Source organism: Malaya genurostris, chromosome 2 (assembly GCF_030247185.1).
Source record: "Malaya genurostris strain Urasoe2022 chromosome 2, Malgen_1.1, whole genome shotgun sequence".
Lineage (NCBI taxonomy): Eukaryota > Metazoa > Arthropoda > Insecta > Diptera > Culicidae > Malaya > Malaya genurostris.
The window spans coordinates 276015181-276034923 of NC_080571.1; the positions used below are offsets into that span (position 1 = coordinate 276015181).

Genomic DNA, 19743 nt, shown 5'->3' on the forward strand with positions numbered 1-19743 from the left:
TAATCAGACTGGCTAAGATCATGGTTGATCCATCTCGCCTCTGTCGTCTTTTGTTCGGTTTTGTACCGTTATTATTTGTTTGTATGTCAAATTATCATTTGTTTTTATACTTGTAGTTTGATGTCCTTTATGAAATTGCAGATTTGTTTCATGCTCTCTTCGCAATTTTCTAGAAAGACTGTTTCTAGTGGTTTCATGTGCTCTAATACTGTGTATTTGGCTCTAGTGTTGTTGTATTTTGGGCAGATTTTTTTTTTTTTTTCATAAATACGTTTATTTCATAGGCAATATACATAAGTTTTTCTTCGCCGTGGCATCCACAATACATAGTAGTTTAAACCTAATACATTTCGAATATCATATTAGTATGTTGGTACTCATTAGTTAATCTAAACACTGTTTTTATCAAGCGAGTTGCTATTTTAATTACATTAAATAAAATACATTTATTTTGTACATGATCTTATAACTATTTCAGGATTGTTTGTATCAGTTCACCACTTATATTCAATATCCTATAGTTGGCTATTGGTTGAACTCATGGAAGAGAAAACAGTTTAACATAAAATAAAATTTAAATTGGAACTCCAATGGATTTAATGAAATGATAAAGAAGTTTCATGTATGGAAGGTCACGACAAGCAAGAATGTCGCGAACTGGGACATTGGATAGTCTACCTTGGGTACGCAAGGAATTTATTAGTTGAGATCTGACATCACGAAACTCCACGCATGTCCAAACAACATGGTCAATATCGCGGTAACCTTCGCCGCAAGCACAATGATTAGTCTCGGAAAGTCCAATTCGAAGGAGATGTGCATCTAACGTGTAGTGATTGGACATGAGTCTGGACATCACACGAATGAAATCTCTACTCACATCCAGTCCCCTGAACCATGCCTTTGTCGATATTTTAGGAATAATTGAGTGCATCCACCGACCCAGATCATCTTTATCCCAAGAAGCTTGCCAGCTGGCAAGTGTTCTTTGGCGAGACGCGCTATAGAATTCGTTGAAAGCAATCGGTCTCTCATAAATTTCACCCTCAATAGCACCACGTTTGGCTAAAATATCGGCTCTTTCATTGCCTGGAATGGAGCAATGAGCCGGAACCCAAACTATTGTGATTAGATAATTATTATTCAATATGTCGTTCAGACACTGTTTTATTTTACCCAAGAAAAACGGTTCATTTTTGCCAGCAGCGTTTGAGCGAATGGCTTCAATTGCACTCAGACTATCTGTGAAGAGGAAATAATGGTTTGGAGATAATGTGACGATTACATTCAAGCTATAATGAACTGCTGCTAACTCTGCTATATAAACAGATGCAGGTTCTTGAAGCTTGAATGAGGCCGAAACATTATTGTTGAACATACCAAACCCTGTCGCTTCTTCCATTCGCGATCCGTCCGTGTAAAACATTTTCTCAGAGTTAATATGCCTGAACTTACTTGAAAATATTTTTGGGATTTCCATAGAGCGTAGGTGGTCCGGGATTCCACGCACTTCGCGCTGCATGGATGTGTCGAAAAATAAAGTTGAGTCAGGTACATTTAGGAGGCTGACACGGATAGGAATATATCTTGAAGGGTTGATTTCCTGTGACATATGGTTAAAATATACTGTCATGAATTTTGTTTGAGATCGAAGCTCGACTAGTCGTTCGAAATTATTAATTACCATGGGATTCAGCACATCACATCTTATTAGCAGGCGTGATGAAAGCTCCCAAAATCGATCTTTTAATGGAAGAACTCCCGCCAGAACTTCAAGACTCATTGTATGTGTCGAATGCATGCAGCCTAAAGCAATTCGCAAACAACGGTACTGAATTCGCTCAAGTTTGATAATATGAGAATTTGCAGCGGAACGAAAACAAACGCATCCATATTCCATCACTGAAAGTATCGTTGTCTGATACAATTTTATTAGATCTTGCGGATGAGCACCCCACCAAGACCCTGTTATTGTTCGAAGAAAATTTACTCTTTGTTGGCATTTCGTTATCAGATACCTAATGTGTCCTCCCCACGTGCATTTGGAATCAAACCACACCCCGAGGTATTTGAAAGTCAAAACCTGTTCGATTATTCTTCCCATCATATGAAGCTGAAGTTGCGCGGGATCATGCTTTTTTGAAAAGACGACCAGCTCTGTTTTCTCCGCAGAGAATTCGATACCAAGATGAACAGCCCAAACGGACAATTTATCTAAGGTATCTTGCAATGGTTTTTGCAGATCAATAGCTTTGGATCCAGTAACTGAAACCACGCCATCATCTGCCAATTGTCTTAGTGTACATGGGGTTACTAGACAGCTGTCAATGTCATTCACGTGAAAATTATAGAGGAGCGGACTGAGGCATGAGCCTTGCGGGAGACCCATGTAGCTAATTCTGATTGTTGCCAAATCGCCATGTGAAAAATGCATGCGTTTCTCTGACAAAAGGTTGTGCAAATAATTATTTATAACCGCTGGGAGTCCATGTTGGTGGAGCTTGTCTGAAAGAACATCAATGGAAACTGAATCAAATGCTCCTTTAATGTCTAAAAATACAGATGCCATTTGTTGCTTTTGAGCGAAGGCAATTTGGATGTCAGACGAAAGTAATGCAAGGCAATCATTCGTCCCTTTATTTCTACGGAAGCCAAACTGAGTATCTGACAACAAACCGTTCGTCTCGACCCAAGTGTCGAGACGTCGTAGAATAATTTTTTCGAACAATTTTCTGATGCAGGACAACATCGCAATGGGTCTATATGAGTTGTGATTGGAAGCTGGTTTCCCCGGCTTTTGAATGGCGATAACTTTCACTTGTCTCCAGTCAGGTGGAACAATATTTTGCTCAAGAAACTTGTTGAACAATTCCAACAAACGTCTTTTTGCGAGGTCGGGCAGATTCTTCACCAAGTTGAATTTAATTCTGTCCAATCCAGGAGCGTTATTGTTACAAGACATGAGTGCTATGGAAAATTCCATCATTGAAAAGGGGCTATCAATGGAATCATCATTTGAAGAAGACTCCCTAACAATGCTATGCGTAGGAACGGAATCTGGACAAACTTTCCTCGCAAAATCAAATATCCATCGATTCGAGTACTCCTCACTCTCATTTCCTACGTTACGATTCCTCATTCGTCAAGCCGTATTCCAAAGAGTGCTCATTGAGGTTTCTCTTGACAAACCTTCCACAAAATGTCTCCAATAGCTGCATTTCTTAACCCGAAGTATGTTCTTGTACTTGGTTTCTAAAACCAAGAATTTTTCAAAATTCTGAGGAGTTCCTCCTCCTCGTTTTAAAAACGTCTTGAAAGCATTTTGTTTCGCGTGTTTAGCATCTGAGCACTCTTTGTCCCACCAAGGATTTGGAGGTCTTTTGTTAGACGATGGACCAAGAAATCGTTTGGTTTGGGCTTGTTCTGCGGCCTCCAGAATCGAACAAACGAGGAAGTCATATTCTTCAAGTGGGGGAAGCTCTTCCATTGAAGTTAAGACACTTGAAATATTACTTTGGTATTTAATCCAGTCAATATTTTTTGTCAAATCATATGGAATATTAACTGAATTAGCAATGCCTTTGTTACTGCTAATTGAGATGATGATTGGTAAATGATCGCTACCATGTAAATCAGGAAATACTTTCCAGGTGCAATCTAGTCGAATTGAAGTCGAACAAAGAGATAAATCTAATGCACTTGGACGTGCAGGAGGTCTTGGGATCCGTGTCATGCTACCCATATTTAGTACCGTCATGCTAAAATTGTCGCAAATATTATATATTAGAGATGATCTGCTATCATTGTAAACGGAACCCCACATCATTCCGTGCGAATTGAAATCTCCTAAAATCAAACGTGGAGCAGGAAGGGCTTCGACAATTTCATTAAGCTGTCGTTGTCCAACTTGAGCTCTTGGAGGAATATATACCGAAGCAATGCAAATGTCCTTTCCTTTAATGTTTATTTGACAAGCAACAACTTCTATACTAGAAGTCGAAGGAATGTTTAATCTATAAAAGGAATAACATTTCTTAATTCCTAAAAGCACTCCACCATACGGGGAGTCTCTGTCGAGACGTATAATGTTAAAGTCATTAAAATTTAAGGCTATGTTTGATGTAAGCCATGTTTCGCACAAAGCAAATACATCACATTTTTGACTATGCAACAAAACTTTAAATGAATCAAGTTTTGGCATGATGCTTCGACAATTCCACTGCAGGACAGTGATTGAATCATTTGCGGCGGATGATAAATTATCCATCAAATGATACAAAACCTGAAAGAGCTGGCCATTGAGCTGATAACTGTTTCAAAAAAGTTCTAGCTATTGGAAGGAATGCTGTTATGATGGTCTTTAGAGGTTCAGAAATATTGAATGCAGCGAAAATCCATTCTACAATTTCCGAAAATTTCAGTAATCCTGTTGGTGAATGTGAAATGGAGCCCACTGGATTATTGTCTTTTCTTGAGCTAGTTCCTGTATTTTGGGCAGATGTAGAGTGCATGTTTTAGGTCTTCTCGTTCTAAGCAGATTTCGCAGCAATCATCATCCTCGAGGCGCCACAACGCCCTTCTTTCTTTCGTGAAGGTATGTCCAGAGCGAATTCTGTTTAAAATTTTTATTTGATTTTTCCTTAGTGTCAGATCCTTGAACCATATTTTCCTTTCAGGTGTTTTGAGTATTTCGTAGTGCCATCGTCCTTTAGAATTGGATAGTGCCTTGTACGCTTCCGACCAATCATACCAGATCTCCTTCTGGCTTAGAGCGAGTGCATCACCGAGTGTTATACCAATATGTTCCGTTTGTTTGTCATACGTTTTAGAGACTGCCGCTTGATCAGCTATTTCGTTTCCTTGAATGCCGGTGTGGCTGGGGATCCATTGGATTTTTAACGCCCCTCTTCGCATATCTTTTATATCCTTGTAAATGTTATATACAATAAAATTCTCAAAGAGTGACGTGTTGTTCATTAGCGATTTACATGCACTTCTTGAATCAGTGAAAACGACTGTCTTTCCATAGTTTTTCATTTTTGCGTGTTCAATTGCTTTGGCTATAGCTTGCAATTCTGCATTCATAATAGAATAGTTGTTGTTGATGTTCTCCGCGATTACTGAACGATCTCCTTCGTCATATATGGCCCATGCAGTTCCTCTGGGCGTCTTCGAGGCATCTGTATATATACGTTTGTGGTCCTTATACTTGGTTCCATTTACTTCCTCAAAAAGTTTTTGCCATACTAGTCTACTATGTTCAGTTTTTTTGTAATCGTTTTCACTAATGGTAGGTTGCACGATATCCTTCAGGTCGAAGTTGTGGAAGAATTTCATTCGCGTTTCCCACGCTACACTTTTGTCTGAAGGATGTACTTGGTAGAGAACGTCCATGTGTTTGATTGCCAATTCAGAGAAGAAAGATCCATTTGGCATTTCCATCGATAATGTTTTGCTGATGAAACGTATCAGTGGTGTTTTGTGGTACATGCTTCTTATCATCTCCTTTTTGGTTAGAGCTTCAATTCTATGCTTTATTGGTAACTGTCCCGATTCCGCTAGAAGCACATGGACAGGGGTGCTTCGAAGGTATTTCATTGCTATACGGATGTAATTGTTTTGGAGAACTTGGAGTTTGTTCAAAATGGTGTCCGCTGCGTTGCCATAGGAAGAGGCTCCATATTCGATTCTACTACGGATTATAGCGTTCCCGACTTTTATCAATGTTTCTGGATTTGCTCCTTCGGTGCCTTTTGCTAGCAGTTTTAGCAGGTTTAACTTTTCGCTTGCTTTTCGTATGACGGCCTCGATGTGTTTCCGGTGTCGCAGTGTGCGGTCCATTTTGTATCCAAGGTAGAGGTGTGTATTTACTATTTCGACCGTTTGTCCTCCAATTTTTATTCTCAAATGGTCAACACGTTTGCTTGTGAAGGGTACCACTGCGGATTTTTGCGGACTTATATGTAGGTCAAGTTCCTTTAGTCGGTCAGCCAATTTATTGAGGAATCTGTTTAGATTTTGTTCAGCTAGTTCGAGTGTGTCCCCTTTCGCGATCACAGCGAAGTCGTCTGCGAATTGTACTAGCTCGCATGAGTCATCGCTTAGCTCATGCAAGGCTGCAGTGTAGAAATTGTATAGAATTGGTGATACAGGACAACCTTGTGGGAGCCCTTCTGAAACTACTCTTTCTATTTCACCGTTTTCAGTTTCCAGACGCATGACTCGATGTCGGAGATATTCGTAGAGCCATGAAATGATTTTCCTGGGTATTTGTAGGTTCGTCAAGATGTTCAAAAGTTTTGTCGTGTTGACAGAGTCATATGCCATTTTGACATCCAGAAAGGCTACTATGGCTTCGTTGCCCTGTGTTTTGGTTTCGCAGATGGAGTTTATGAACACTTTTTCAGTTTTGCTGGAATAAAAAGTAAACTCAAAATGTAAACAAATTTCGTCTGAAAAATTTTACACGCAGGTGTAAATTTAGTTCAAAATGCAATAAAATTCAGATTGCAGAGTTTGCACACTCTGATGGGAAAAATGCCACTTTATGTATTTTTTTTTACTATATACTCAGTGGTTGAGTTATACAAGACCCAGTCAGTTTAAAACCAAATCCGAAAAATACAACCGACGACATGACCTGCCACTCGTCTATCAAAACTGTATCGTAAATTCAACTACCCCTCAGTAACTGGAAATGTCAAATCGAAAACGCTAGTGTATTTTTTAAACTGGCAGCACAAGTTTATATATTTATTGATTTTAAATAACAGTCACCATAACCTTGGTTACTGCATATCGAAGGCAAGATGAATGTAAACAAAATAAATTTCAGATCGGTTTTTATATTACGGAACATTTTAATGGATTTACATAACTCGAGCGGAATGTAAAAATTGAGGAGTATGAGTTATGTCTTTTATAAAGCCAAGTTCAAAATTCAGGTCTTGACTTGAAACCGTTGTGTGAGAAGGAAGACATGGAAATGACCGACAACGAGCTGAGCGAGACTAGTGCTCTGCGGTACCTGCATAACGTACGGTAAAATGATTTCTTTGTGGAATTCCACTAGTAATCCTCGAATAGTGGCCAACAAGGTGAATTACTGTTTCCACTGCTGCGTAATCAACCGACACAAAACAATTTTGACACCGGCATATTACACCGAATCCTACTGACCAGAAAAGCTAGCAGTTGAAGTGTACGGATGAATCGCTGGAAGCAGATCATTGTCTTCGTTCGTTGGTTTCATCCATAGTTTCGATTAAATTACGAAAATCGAGTCCATTTAAATGCATTTCTGCTTAATTTGGACAAAGTTTAACACTAATAGAACTATTCCACCGCTTTCAAAACATGTTTATTTGTTTTGGGGTTCCTTGGTAACTAGTCCATAGCAACTTAAACCACAGACTAACAGACATGACAATATGAGTAAATTCTTATATAAAATAATTTTTCGTGATGCGCTAGCTCCACCTATATTGTACTGCGCGAACTATTTACTATCTGTACACCCCTTGTGTTATGTAAAAGTTTTTTTACTAGTTGGTTTCCCCTCGTTTGTCAACACCGATCAGCTGCTTGCAGGGATGCCTGATTTCATCAAAATATTTGAAAATGAATCGTCACAATAAATTATTGGATTACGTTGATAATATATTTAACTTTTTCGCGATGTTTGAAGGTAACCATTTATTTGACTCAACGTTGTTCATCTAGAATATTTTTTATTGTTTTGGTAGTTTTCACCCGAAATTAAGTGGCGGCAGACCAGAAGCAAGTAAATATTGTAACAAAACGGGTTCGATTTTGTATTGCGTTGGAGGATGAGAAGTAGGCACAATTATGTATATTTTTGGCAATATGTATTAAATCTGTATCCTGCATGAAATTCGCATGGACGTATACAAATCAATACATTACAGGTAATTCTGTATGAATGGCAACTCTGTTGGTGAATGAAAAAAATAAACACAGTCTAGATGACAGACAGGATGTTTTTGATAGGGTAACGTGGCGCCATCATGACACATGTGAGTACTGTCCCAAATAAAGGAATATTCGAAATGACCGTTAAAATGATTGAAGAATCTAATTTGAGTGTCCTGTCTGTTAGTCTGTGCTTAAACAGTGTTGCTCGAGAAGATTATTTTTATCATTTACAGGGGGTCGCTAGATTTGTGGTAACTGACGGTGAATCGTTAGCGAACAGTTTTAATGCTGATTTTTCTTCGGAGTGCCTGCTCGTGTCGTCGATACAACACTTCGTAAATTGATGATGGAATAATTCAGTTACAAATAGACTTATCGAATTTCTATTTCAACGGTTAGGATTGGATTGGAATGTTTTGTTATGACAGACAAGACATGTTCACTCAGGCAAAATATATATGAAATTTCATAATGATATTATATTGTTTTAGCCACAAGTATATCGTATGCGAATCAAATTTATATTTCAATTAAATGTCGTATGAAATTCATACAAAATTTTTAGGAACATTTTTATGACAAACATAACTTCTCCCATAACTTAATCTGTGCATATATTACGGAATTCATAAGTTATTCGTATGAAAACTGTAATAGTCATAAATGACATAAACATTAGAAAGCCTTGGTATTACATTCTTGTAGTGAAATTTGACCTTCTGTTTCAACAGACTTCGCAGCCGATTCAGAGTGTACAGAACCATTGCATGGCTGCTGCTATGATCCTACTGACACTACGGATCCTTTTAGGTCGGGGCTCGAACATACGACAACTTGTTTGTTAGACCACCCAGGCAACCAGAAATTCCTCAATTACTTAAAAAGTCCACTTTCTTGCTGCTTTAAAGTACACGCGGAACTTTTGAGAACTTGAAAGTACAGATCAAGTTCCGCGTGAACTTTCTAGCTGTTTAAGAAAACACGTGGCAATTTTTGACAGTTCGAAGTACAGAACTAGTTCCGCGTGAACTTTCTCGCTGCTTAAGAGTGCACGTGGTACTTTTAGCAACTTGAAAGTACATAACAAGTTCCGCGTGAACTTTTTCGCTGCATAGAAGCTGAACAATGTATTCTACAAGCAGCTTAGAAGTTCGTTCCGCTTCGTCGCGCGAATTTTCAAGTGTGGATAATTACTTAAAAAATGGGCTGCTTAGATTGCTATTGATTAACTTTGAGAGCTACTTAAGCCAAATCAGTCCCTTTTATCCGAACTTTTGGTTAGTTGGGCAGTGTCCTATGCATTGAACCGCCAAACCGGGACACGCCATAAACATTATAGTATAGTTGAATTTTTCATATTATTATATTGAAATAGTGATTTTTGGTGATCATAAGATTTGCCTTATGATTTTCACTACTCATTTTGCATGAGTGTTGATTCGGCATAATGTAAGAATAGTAGTTACTGATACAATTGAAGCTGCTTGAAATTCGCACTTTAAAGCAGTGTTGATAACCAAAACTGTAAAAAGTACTACGTGAAAGTTGGAATGAAAACTCTAATAAAAAATAACAATTAAAATTTCTCAATTTCCCATACATTTCTTCTTGGAAAACAACACGCAGAAAAATGCATCTTTAATATAACAAAATAATTAGTAAATTTAAAAATTTGATTTATGTTGATTTCAAGCTAAAATATGTATGTTTTGAACCAACTTCTCCCTTCAATGACAAAAATAATCTTTGTTTGATATGAATCAAAATTTGGGTCTACTCAAACGAAAAAAATATTTGTTCCGGACGATTTTATTGTTGAAATAAACTAACTATTTATTACATCGGACACGTCCATATTGATTCGATCCTGCTATAACTTTTTATCAAGAAAAAACTTATGAATATTTATTTAATCTACGATCTTATTTGTGTAATCAAGTAACTAAGATTACTGCTTAAATGAAAATATTGATTGAAACAAACTAATCCACTGGGAAAAATGTATACCAAGAGCAAATCACTCTAAACTTTGTTTGAACTCAAACAAGTTTTACCGGGAGTAAAAAGGTTTAGCAGGGATCTCGCTGGATTAGAATGGGATTAGAAAAGTTAAGCCGAGATCTGGAAAAGCATTATTTTGACATAAAAAGCTGTCAACGTAGTATTTGTTTCTTTTCTGTTTTTTTCTTTCTTTTTGCAATTGCTCAACGTAGGCAAAGACATCATATTAACAAGATATCCAGGTCTCACATTTTCCAAACAAATAATTGGCAACATCCTTTTTTGTGAGCATGGTGCCCTCAGGCGAGTCCGCATCGAATCTCGTACATAGAAGTAGAGGAAGGAAATATCAAATTCGTGCGCGCCAAATTAGCAGCACTGCGCATTTATACAATTGACATGATATGTTGAATGTGATACCGTACGATGGCGTTGCTGAACTGAAGATAGATTTCGCTCCAAGCTGACAGGGTCTGATGCAGGTCAACTCTTTGTTTACTCGTCATACACTTTTTTGCGAGCAGAGATGCCAGATATTTTCATAGAAAATCTGTATTGCTTTGTATAAAAAATCTGTATTTATCTGTATTCTCTAATCAAATAAAATTTTGGAAAAGTTTGTACTAGCTTAAATGTCTGTTCTGTATGAGCATGTAAAAATCTGTATAATACAGATATACTTCAAACTAGATTAGGCAAAACTAGGTTGGATTACCTTAAAATTACCCAGACTTATCTAGACTAGTTGGGAATAAATGAGATTAGAGATTATCTTGGAATGAAATGAGTTTATTAGTATGAGATTGTCTAAAGTTTAGAGTCATTTGCCCCTTGATGTATACCTTGTTTTGTAGTTTCAAGCAGCAATATCAAACCAAATTTTTTTGTCACTATTTCATAAAAAATCGTTATTGATTATTTTTAAAATATTTTTCTCTGCGTTCATAAAGTGTACAGTTTGTGTATTTTTTAGAAAACCACATATACAATCTGATTGTGAATCAAATGTTTCTGCTGTAAAATCAATGGTTTATTGTTTTACGGAATTGTTCCGCAACAGAACTGCCCACAGTTTGAATTGATTCAAGAGTGAAGAGATTTTCGTAAAGCACTTTCTTGAAATAAAAGCATACTTATTACTCTAATCAAAATGAGTGGTCCTTATGCCCTCGACACAAGAAAAATACAAAATTTTGATGTTGATTATTTGATTTCGGATTTGCATATTGCAGCGAAATGAAATATCCTGATGTTCTGCGGTCTCGAACATCGTTCGGTAGAGGAACCGATTAGTAAAAAAAACTTTTACATAACACAAGTAGTGAAAGTCAAAGTTGTGGCATTACATTCCTTTTGTGGAATTTGGCCTTTCTGTTTCAACAGACTTCGCAGCAGATTCTTAGTGTACAGAATCATTGCATGGCTTGCTGAACCGATAGTAAATAGTTCAATATAGGTGGAACTAGTGCCCCACGAAAAAACGATCTTGTAAACTAAAGAAAACAATCAAAAAGGGAAATAGTTATTAAGAAATCAACAGAAAAAAAGTTATTTAGAAGTCAAATCATTTCTTGGAACCTTTTTTGTCGTGAATATCTCATCTATCGGTTAATTTTTCAAAAGGGCGTATAAGCAAGTGACAGTTTCTCTTTGTTTACTTTCTCTTCTGTTAATTACCAAACGCCCTAATTGCTTATACGCCCTAATGAAAAATCAACCGAGATTTTTGCTCATCAAATTGAACTCTCCAGGGATGGAATTGAGAAATATTTTTTTTTTAATAAAATGAAGATGGGGGCTGCAAATCAAGCAAATCAAGGGACGCCATTGTATCTCGTTAGACGTTCATTGGAACAACGGTTCAATGCATTAGATCAACAAATTCCAATGACCGCCCGGTTAACTGCCCTTGTTGAACGACATATTGCACGAAATATTCGTTCAGTTTGCTGGAACGGTTTGTTGTTGTTTTTCCTCTTGCAAAAATGGTGTGAAAATTAAGTGTTACCTTCACATAGAAAGAAAATTTGTTGTTTTTCTACGTGAAGTAGAAGTATTGTGCAGGTATGTAGTGTTAGTTTTAAAAAAGTAGATAAAACTTCAAAATTCTGCAGTAAAACTAGTCCAACGGGGTTCCAACTCCTCATATTAAAAATGGATCAACAATGGACCTCTGTCTGCCGGGTTTGTTGAAAGAAAAAATGGCATTCGGTACAACGATCTGTTTCAAAATCGGCAAACGAAGGCCCCGTGTTGGCCTCCCCCCACTTGTACGCGGCGGACAGATTTCCCCCCATTTACCTCGTCTTAACATTCGTGTTTTGTACATACATGCGGGATTGACGAATATCAAATGAAGTCGAATAAAAAAAAGAAAAAAAAGAGGAGGGAAATAAACAAGACACGTACGGCGAGATAATGACGTAATTTCGCCTGGATAATTTTGACAGCAGCCGGAATGCAGCCAGCCTTCCTCACAAGCGGACTGTTGAACGATTGATTGGACTTTATTTGGAGCAATGATCCAACGTATTGGACCAATGAAGGACCACCGTTGAATGTTTTTTTCTAAGAGGGTGGTTTGGAATTTGATTCGGAAATTAAGTGCATATTCAGGAGTGTTCTAGTTCTAGATGCATAATTTATGTCAGTTTTAAAATTTAAATCTAGAAATTATAACAAAATAAACTGGCAGCCCCAATAGCGTTTTATCTGTGTTTAAAATTAAAAAAAAATAGAACAGCAATGTATACCAGTTCATAGCTTTTAGAGAGAAATCGATAAAACGTGGTTTCGCAATAAAACAAGAGCCGTTTCTTGTTTCAAATAATCGGGAGTCTAGGAAGTAGAAAGTTACCGGAGAAATGACAGGACCTGGAGATCCAGATCCACACACTTAATACCATTTCTTGAGCTCGGCATAATAAAATGCCGAAACTGATCAGCAACACCTAAATTTGCTGATTGCCCAGCAATCAATACCCATGTTTCTGAACTTCGTTAAATGCATTCACTGATATTTCGGTAAAATGCTTCACTTTGCCGAAATTTGGCATAATTGCTTGCTGAATTTATCAGTAAGCAACAGATATGCCGACATCAGCAGAGACGTTTGCCGAGATTTCGGAATATGCGCTAGCTGTTGCCGAAATTCAGCACGACAGCTGTCATTTATTGCCACGTTACACTTTCGCTACGCATTGCGCGATTATTTTCTGATGAATTTCTCGAGTGAAAAAATGGATAATCTTCGAAGAAACGTCGAACCACTTGCAAGTAAAAATATTGAATAAATATAGTGACATGTTTCGCTTTATAAAAAGCGACTTTATCAGATCACATTATAAGAGAAAAACACCCAACACGGGGCTCAAAGAGTCCTCGAGACAAAACTTTGAGGGATATGCGAAAAAATAACCCAATGCATGGACAAATTCAATAGATCAAAGTAAGTTTATTTTTTGAACAATACCGTGTATGCATCATTAAATATTGAAAGTTTTTGTATATTTATTTTTATTTCATATTTCCAGCTCGACTCAAGGTGGCCGCATTCAGAAACGCCGCTTTTTATTATGCTACATGTTTTAAGGTAGAGGCTGTAAGCACTACTGGCAACAAATTTGTAAGCTTCCTTTAAGCAAAGACATCATATTAACAAGATATCCAGCTCTCACATTTCCCGAACAAATAATTGGCAACATCCTTTTTTGCGAGCATGTCGCCCTCAGGTGAGTCCGCATCGAATCTCATACATAGAAGTAGGGGAGAGAAATGTCAAATTCCTACGCGCCAAAATAGCAGGGCTGCGCACCCATACAATTGACATGACATGTTGAATGAGACGCCGTGCGATGGCGTTGCTGAACTGAAGATTGAGATCGCTCCAAGCTGACAGGGTCTGCTTTAAGTGTTAATAAAATGAATTTTTGATCCTGAATGGTGTGTTTATAATGTTTAGAAATTACAAACAAAATTAATTGACTAGATTTTTAATTACTGATGATTCGTTAATTTGTTTTTTTTTTAATTTTTTCGTTTGATTGGATTGCCGAATATTCAGCGAACGTTTCACTGAGCAAACAGTAAATCTTATGCTGGCGATTTCGGCAATATTTGACGTTTGTCAAATTTGAGGGTGCCGAGACGCTCAGTTATTTTATTTTTGCCGAGATGATTGCTGATTACTCGGCTGTGCGAATCTCGGCATTTTTTTGCCGAGACTCAGCTAAAAAATTTAAGTGTGCAGGAGGCGGATCGACGCAAACGAAGGAAAACGGAAGACAATGGCAGACTTATGAATACGAGAGCATCGACAAAGGACCGTACAGATTAATTGTGCAGCTAACAGAGCGAACTGAAAATGTTGTAATAAACAAGCTCACCGTGGGAAAAATTCTGTCACAGAATAATGAATACAAGGAAAATATCCTCAACCTTAAATCGATGGGAAGAAACAAAGTGCTTGTAATCGTAAAAAATGCATATACAGCAAACCACATGCAAGCTAACCAAGAAATTTGGAAACAAAAGTACAAAGCGTATATCCCGAAGCATTTTCTCACTGTTTCTGGCGTTATAACCAGCGTACCAGTAGAGATGTCATCAGAAGAAATTATGGATAACATAACCTGTACTGTACCCATCCTAAGCGTAACTCGACTTCATAAGTTCGAGAACGAGCAAAAAATCCCTACGACACGGATTGGGGTGACTTTCCGTAGCAATCAGCTGCCCACGGAAGTCCGCATGTTCTGCTGCACAAACAAAGTTGAACCTTTTGTCAGTAAAGTCATCTTCTGCCAAAAATGCTTGCGATACAACCATCGCACAAATAACTGTCGTTCTCAACAAAGATGTGACACATGCGGTAATAAGCACGACGAGGAAGGATATAAACAATGCAACAGACCAGAATGGTGTGTACACTGCAGAAAAGAAGGACACAAGTCGGGCGTTATAGAATGCCCCGAACGAACACGGCAAAACAATCTTAAAATCATCCTGTCAAAAAGCAACCTAACGTCTCTGGAGGCGCAGGAGCAGTACCCAATATACACCCAAAACAGTTTCAACCTACTTGGAAATATCGAAGATTACCCAACGCTAATGAGCTCATATGCTAAAACATCGGAGAATATGATTCCCACCAACCGTCACAAACCAAGAGAGCAGACGAAACAAAATCCAAAACGTTCCTCTGAAGAAACATCAAACACAATCAACATTAATCATACCGAGTTGCGTAGCGACAAGAAACGCAAAACAGGAAGCGGACAGGTAACAAACGGAAGAGCGCTTTTCAACCCATACAAGACGAATGACGCAGAGAAGCTACAGTGGAAACTAGGGCAAATGAGCAGAGTAAAACCAAGAAACAACCCAGATGTACCGGATAGCAAGATATGGAACATGGATTGCACCAGCGACGAAGAGGATAACAGCACCTTCAGTCTAACGGGCTACAAAGAAGCAGAACTATCACAGGCAAACCAGTCGGCAAAGAGCGACGGGATGCAAAGATTTAATTACTCCAAAACGAACGAAAAGAATGTCATGTAAAATTCTACAATGCAATATTCAAAGTATAGAGAAAAACAAATCAGAGTTAGCGAGAGTTATGATAACAGAAGAGTACTCCATAGGATTAATATCTGAAAGTTGGACGAAAAAAGAATTCGAAGGTAAAAAATACAAAATTCCTTATTACAATAACTATTTTTCTTCAAGAAGTGACGGTTATGGAGGAGCGATGATAGTCGTTCATCAGTCGTTATACAACAGACCCATCGAAATCGATTCCACGGACGATATACAATGCGTGGGGCGATATATATACGAAATAGAGCTGGCAATATTTTCGGTATACATAGCACCAAATACGAGGCTAAACGATCTCAAAATTTTTCTAACAAATCTAGCAACAACAATGTCAAAGTTTAGAAAAGTACTAATAGGAGGTGACATGAACTCGCACCACAGACTGTGGGATTCTCACCACTCGGACGCAAAAGGTAGCTTACTTTTCGATTTTATGAACGAGGAAAATATAATATTAATGAATACAAGAGAGCCTACGTACATCCCAGCAGAGATTAATAAGAAGCCATCCACAATCGATTTAGTTTTTGTAACACCTCAAGTTTTCCGGTGCTCGCAGATGGAAATTTTACAATACGGAATCGGTAGTAGACATCTAGTTATTCATGTGAACATTTCGGATAGTAAAACACTCACAAAGAGAACCTTCGTCAATCGGAAACATGTAAAGGAAAGCATAGCAAACCTGGACGCTACGCGAGTAAACAGCATATCTACTCTACAGCAGGAAATGAAAAAAATTGTAAAGAAAGCAAGGCAAAAAAACCGTTTTGTACCAAAGTTCTGGTGGTCAACCGAAGTGGAAGAAGCATGGAGGAATAAAAATGAAGCTAGAGCGAAATTCAATCGTTCCGGCACAATAGAAGATTTATTAAACATGAAAAGATTGGAGAGTATATTCACGAGGTACAAAAACAAAACAATGAAAGAAAAACTCCATGAATACGTCAACGAATTCAACCCCAAAACGAGTAGTAAAGAGCTATGGTGGAAAATTAACGGACTAACGGGAAAGAAGAAAAACAGAAATCATGCCACGTTCGTGCATCAATCCGTAGAAGCAGCCAACCAATTCCTAAATGCTAACTTCCCGTTCGGAGACCGTTACAATCAATATAGACGTAACGTTGTAAATTACGACATATTAAATGTTGAGAACTGGCACGATATCTTAAGCAAAAAAAAGAAAAAATCAGCAGCTGGCCCTGACGGAATAGATTACGAAACGTTGAAATGTTTAAAACCAGAAATTAGGAACATGCTAATCCAGGAATTAAATCGAATGTGGCGGAACGGGAAAATTGAAGACAATGTTAATAAAATCAAAGTCATCGCGATACCTAAACCAGGAAAGGATCCTGATATAATGGAAAATCTACGGCCGATCTCATTACTAAACTGTATAGTGAAGATTATCAATTCAGCAGTATTAGCAGAGATCAATCGGTTTATCGAATATAACGCAATCATTCCGGATACCTCCTTTGGATTCAGAAAACACACCTCGACTATAACGTGCTTAAACTATGCAGTTAATAAAATAAACGCAAGTCGAAGAGAAGGCAAAACTGCAGGAGCTATCTTCATAGATCTAAGAGGTGCCTACAATAATGTAAAATCAGAGACTCTAGAACAAATTCTATACAAAGGACGCCTCCCGAACGAGCTGATAAACTGGATAATCCACTTTCTTCGTAACCGAACCATACAAATACAAATAGGATCACAAGCAGTAGAAAGAAGCATTAGCGATGGTCTGCCTCAAGGCGACGTGATGTCACCAACTTTATTTAACATCTACACTTCAGAACTACACGATATCAAAGTAAACGGTGTAATCCTGGTTCAATACGCGGACGACTTCGTGGTGATTGTCGAGGGAAAAGATGAAGATGAGGTACAGCTCCGATCTCAGGAATATCTGAATATGTTCAAGGACAAGGCGGAACGGCTCAATCTTAAAATAAATGAAGACAAAACGAAAGTCATGCTATTTAAAAGGAACAACAAGATACTTGATGTTCAACTAGGAGGTATCGCCTTAGAATCAGTAAATACACATAAGTTCATTGGGATAACTCTGGATCGTACGTTAACATTCGGGGCTCATATTAGAGAAATTGAAAGAAAAGTAACAGGACGGCTCAATATGCTAAAAATGATAAGCAATATCAGGGGCGGAGGACACCCGCAAACTTTGGGATTAGTATACAACGGAATTGTAAGAAGCTATCTGGAATATGGGGCTTCCATATATGCTAATTCTTCGAAAAGCAACCTAGATAAGCTAACAATAAAAACCAACACATGTCTAAGAAAGATCACCGGCTGCTCGAAAACAACACCGATGAACACCTTATATGCCATAGCGAGCCAACCTCCTCTACATTTCCGCCGAAAGCTTATAATAGCCAAAGAAATAATAAATCACGCGCAGTTCCAATCTCCGGTATGGACGCAGGTCCAAAAGCTCACACAAGCAAACAACAGTACATTGGCAAAACTAACCTTCCTAGAAAAAGTTTTCATTACGTATAACGAGACCTTTGATAGCATTGCAAAGATGAGAGCGGTACAACCGAACACACAAAACAGCCTTGAAGTTGAAACAGAATTGAATGAAAATACGTGGACGAAAAAGTGCACGTCAACCAAAACTTTAAAGCAACTCACGTTAGGTAAGCTGCACGGCCATTACAAGAACCATCGGAAGATCTACACAGATGCTTCAAAGAGCAACGAATTCTGCGCAATTGGAATGTTCGACGAAAGTAATAATTTCAAACTCAGCCTTAGATTAGAAAACAACGTATGTACGATGTCTGCTGAGATAGAAGCAATATTCGTAGCGATACAATATCTAGAACGGAATCACATTGAAAAAGCAGTAATCCTTACTGACTCGAAGTCAGGTTGCGAATATATAAAAAATCAGATACATGCAAGAGAAAGGGATGAAATCACCCATTTCATCATCAAAACAGCAGAACAATTACATACCTGCATTCAATGGATTCCAGGACATGTGGGAATCGATGGCAACGAAAAAGCGGACAGTCTGGCGAAGGCTGGACTACAATCGGATTATGTAGCCAGAAACAAGATACTGCATCATGACGCATACAACATGATAAAAGACGACGTCACAGCCGATATTCAGAAGTGGTATGTTAACTATACCCAAGAACAGGGTAAAGGAAGAAAATTCTTCAAAATACAAACCGGAATCAACCCGAAACCATGGTTTTACAACTTAGAGCTCAGCAATACCGAAACAAGAACCCTAAACAGACTTCTAGCCGGCCATGACTATTCACCCTTTTGGCTTAACAAAATGGGAATCCAAGAGGAAATGTACTGCGAAATCTGTGAATGCTTAAACACATCAGAACATATAATTTTCAAGTGCGCGAAATTCCTCGCACAAAGGAACAAACACAACCTTGCACAATTTCACACAATCCAAGAAGCTTACCACGACAAAAACACCGAAACTCTCAGACGAATCTGTAGGTTCCTTAAAGAAATCAACGTAAACATATAGAGAAACATGTCAACTTTATAGCTAATCATAAGCAAAACAAAAACCAACTGATATCTATAAAAAAAACAACTGGCGTTATAGCAAATATGCTGTGCCATTTACCAGTGGGCACATACTGACAGATAAAACCGTCAAAGCCCACGCAGAGAAGAAGAAGAAGAAGAAGAAATGTATACCAGTTTTAAATTTGACAGTAGAACTGGTCGAATAAATAAAACTAAAACGGATTGCTGGGGATACGTTTGTCTCATTTACATTATAGACCACCCATATGAATCTTGCAGCTGCTGAATTTGCTCTAATATGATTTCCAAATGGATTCTAAATCGGACGCAACAACCGATCCGAGTCAACCCACTTAGAAAAAAACGTTCAACGGTGGTCCTTCATTGGTCCAATACGTTGGATCATTGGTCCTGTAACGCATCAGAAGAATTTTCTTACCAGGTAAAGCAGGAAACCTAAATAAATAAAAGATAAAGCACCGATCGAGTAGGCCAGACATTCTGGCGCAGATAACGTTTTGAGCGTAGGGAAAGGACCGATCGAATAGGCCAGCCATTCCGGCGCAGATAACGTTTTGAGCATAGGTTATATCAGCAAGAGGTGCAATAAAAGTTGGATTCATTCCTTCTCATTTTATCATACGCGATTAGTAGAAT

At 38.1% G+C, this 19743-nt stretch overlaps 1 protein-coding gene across 1 annotated transcript; it reads right to left on the bottom strand.

The window, feature by feature from the left end:
• Positions 1–4476: 4476 nt before the first annotated feature.
• Positions 4477–19082, bottom strand: LOC131430182 (uncharacterized). The gene is made up of 2 exons (XM_058594917.1): positions 19013–19082; positions 4477–6412 (listed from the first exon to the last, which is right to left on the bottom strand). Exons 1-2 carry the CDS (start codon positions 19075–19077, stop codon positions 4477–4479), a joined length of 2001 nt encoding a protein of 666 aa, XP_058450900.1. The 5' UTR covers positions 19078–19082.
• Positions 19083–19743: the final 661 nt, after the last annotated feature.

Excerpts from the sequence above, each read along its gene's own strand:
- LOC131430182 (XM_058594917.1), bottom strand. The coding sequence starts at position 19,077 with ATGTTTACGTTGATTTCTTTAAGGAACCTACAGATTCGTCTGAGAGTT. Across the intron at positions 6,413-19,012 it reads GTTTCGGTGTTTTTGTCGTG|CAAAACTGAAAAAGTGTTCA; the intron begins GTAAGCTTCTTG and ends TTTTTATTCCAG.